Below are 2,500 nucleotides of genomic sequence, written 5' to 3'. Positions count from 1 at the left end.
AATAAGAGACTGCTGAAGCCCCTGGTCCCATTTGAGCTGCTTGCTGAGCTATTGCTGTTTTATTCTGCAGTGTAATGTTAACATCAACTCATCAGTAGATCAGAGCAGCTGTACATAAATAGGTATTAACTTGGGAATATTGATCCGAAGAGGTATATTTGATAATGTAAACAAACATTAGTTGCAAGTTTTGTCCTGTCCTTGTTATGTGGAAATTATAGCTAGCATGTGAATGCTTTATTCATTCTCTGGCTGTCAGCTGATTTCCATGTGGAATGTGTACAATGAGTATATATTGGTTTTAACAAGTAGACAGTGCACTATCATTCTTTCAGCTTCAGTGAAGGTGTTTTAATAGGAAATGTATGAATGAGATGAAATTACTTTCCTTTTTCCTAGTTGAATGATGAAACAATGCTTGAATAACATTTTGTTGTTATTAGCTGATATTATTTCCTCCAGGGATATTTTTCAGTGACAAGATGCATTCCTTTAGACTTGAATTTCCAGATTTATGATTTATTCTCATTTTATTTGCAGATGAAAAAAATAATTGGGTTTACCCCAGCACTCCTCCAAGTTGTCATGATGGGGGAGCTTGACATGCCAGTACGACAGGCGGGTGTTATATACCTTAAGAACATGGTAGCACAGTACTGGAAAGATGCAGAGTATGAAGCTGGTGAACCCATTCCATTCCACATTCATGAGCAGGATCGCGCCATGATCCGCGATGCCATTGTCGATGCAGTTGTTCATGCTCCAGATCTCGTAAGGTAGGAATCATTTAATCTTGATTGTATCATTATTGTTTTTATATTATTTTAGTTTATTTCAATTTTTCCACCAATGAATATGTATTAATGGTTAGCATATTTTTCATATTTTGTATCCTCCATCTCATTGCAGAGTACAGCTTGCCGTCTGCACATATCAGATGGTCAAACATGACTTCCCAGGTCGCTGGACGACCATTGTCGACAAGATTAGTATTTATCTTCAAAATCCGGACACAAATCTATGGAATGGCAGTCTCCTATGCTTATACCAGCTCGTCAAGAATTTTGAGTGAGTTGCAAGATCATTTTGTTTAGTCATATGATTTATGTACTAAGAATGGACTTAGTACACTTGGCTTAAGTGGGAAAATTATATTTATTACACAGCATAATACATGTATTGCAGTGCTTTGGAGTGCAAGGTATTTAAATAACCACCACCATATAGAAAAAAAATAATTATTCAATTTTGCTATAAATGCAAGTATGCACATTTTAAAACCAGATTTAATACCAATGATATCTTAAGTTCACTTTTGAAAGATTTTTATGCTAAAAATTAAAATGTGGAAAGAGATCGATGAAAAAAATATAAACAGTTGAATAAAAGTGAGCTGAAAATAAACACTTGTGGAAAGCGTCATATGTTCAGACAGGTGTTTCTTTCACACCTGCTAGGAAGCATACGCACCTGTGTTTACAGTTCTGGTATTTGATAAGTTGAAGATTAGTTAGATTGCACTTCATGGCAGCTAATGTTCTGATTATCAATGTTTTATATTCAGATTTTTTATTTTATTAATATTTATGGCTTCCAGACTTCCCTTTTTAGAATATAGGAACTATTTCCACCACTTTTATTACTAGCACTACTACAATCACTACTGCTACTACAACATGGGACTTTTACTGCTATTACTATTGTTCTATTCTCACCAATAATACTACTACAGTTTCTGCTGTGCTAGTTCCATGGCCAGTAGTATACCAGACAAACAAACACACATTTATACAGCAATAAGACACTCTAGAACAAAGTTTAAATTAATGACTGTGCCAAGGAAAAGTAACTAAAATAATAACTAAGGACTGGCATTTAGCAGATTGATTCATTTTCATTTACATTTGAAAAAATATATATAAACCAGGAGGAATTGTCATTCAGGTTATTAATCGAGTTCAGAGGATGTATTGGCATGCTGACTAGTTGTTTATTTTTACAGTTGCTGATTGTGGAAATAAAAGTGATGTGTATTGATGAGGAGAGAGGGATTCCATGGGTATTTCTGGTCCAATTGTTTTACAATAGTATGAAACAAGATGATGATGTCCCCCCCCATTCTCATTTTCTAGATATAAAAAGAAGGAAGAACGGGGTCCACTCCACGAGGCAATGAGAATGCTTTTGCCAATGTGTTATGAGCGTATAGTCCATCTTCTGCCAGATCCCTCAGAGCATTCAACGTTACTACAAAAACTGATCCTCAAGATCTTCTACGCTCTTACACAGGTAATTCAGACTTGTTCGTTGCATTGCGTTGACTTAACTCCTGTAAGCTAGGTATGATTTGACCTGTTAACATTTTTAGTCAGGATTTTTTATTTATTTTGGATTTGTTCCTCCACTTTGTGAAACACATATTTTTGCTAATTTGGCACCAGAAGAAGATAAGAGTTTAAAGTGTGTTGGGTTTTGATTATTGGTGCTTGATGAATGATGT

At 35.1% G+C, this 2,500-nt stretch overlaps 1 protein-coding gene across 2 annotated transcripts in view; it reads left to right on the top strand.

The window, feature by feature from the left end:
* Positions 1–2,500, top strand: part of msk (importin-7 msk) — a 28,943-nt gene that overhangs the window by 7,426 nt on the left and 19,017 nt on the right. For both annotated transcript variants that reach the window (XM_043020313.2, XM_043020314.2), the window contains exons 2-4: positions 541–776; positions 910–1,068; positions 2,133–2,289. In XM_043020313.2, coding sequence (XP_042876247.1) covers positions 541–776; positions 910–1,068; positions 2,133–2,289 — 552 coding nt within the window. The remainder of the gene's footprint in view (positions 1–540; positions 777–909; positions 1,069–2,132; positions 2,290–2,500) is intronic.

The sequence above is a fragment of the Penaeus japonicus genome, unplaced genomic scaffold (assembly GCF_977035675.1).
Source record: "Penaeus japonicus unplaced genomic scaffold, GWHDUDI00000001_assembly GWHDUDI00000040, whole genome shotgun sequence".
In the NCBI taxonomy this organism is placed as follows: Eukaryota; Metazoa; Arthropoda; class Malacostraca; order Decapoda; family Penaeidae; genus Penaeus; species Penaeus japonicus.
The sequence above is the reverse complement of the archived record's forward strand: the minus strand, read 5'-3'. Positions and strand labels throughout refer to the sequence as shown.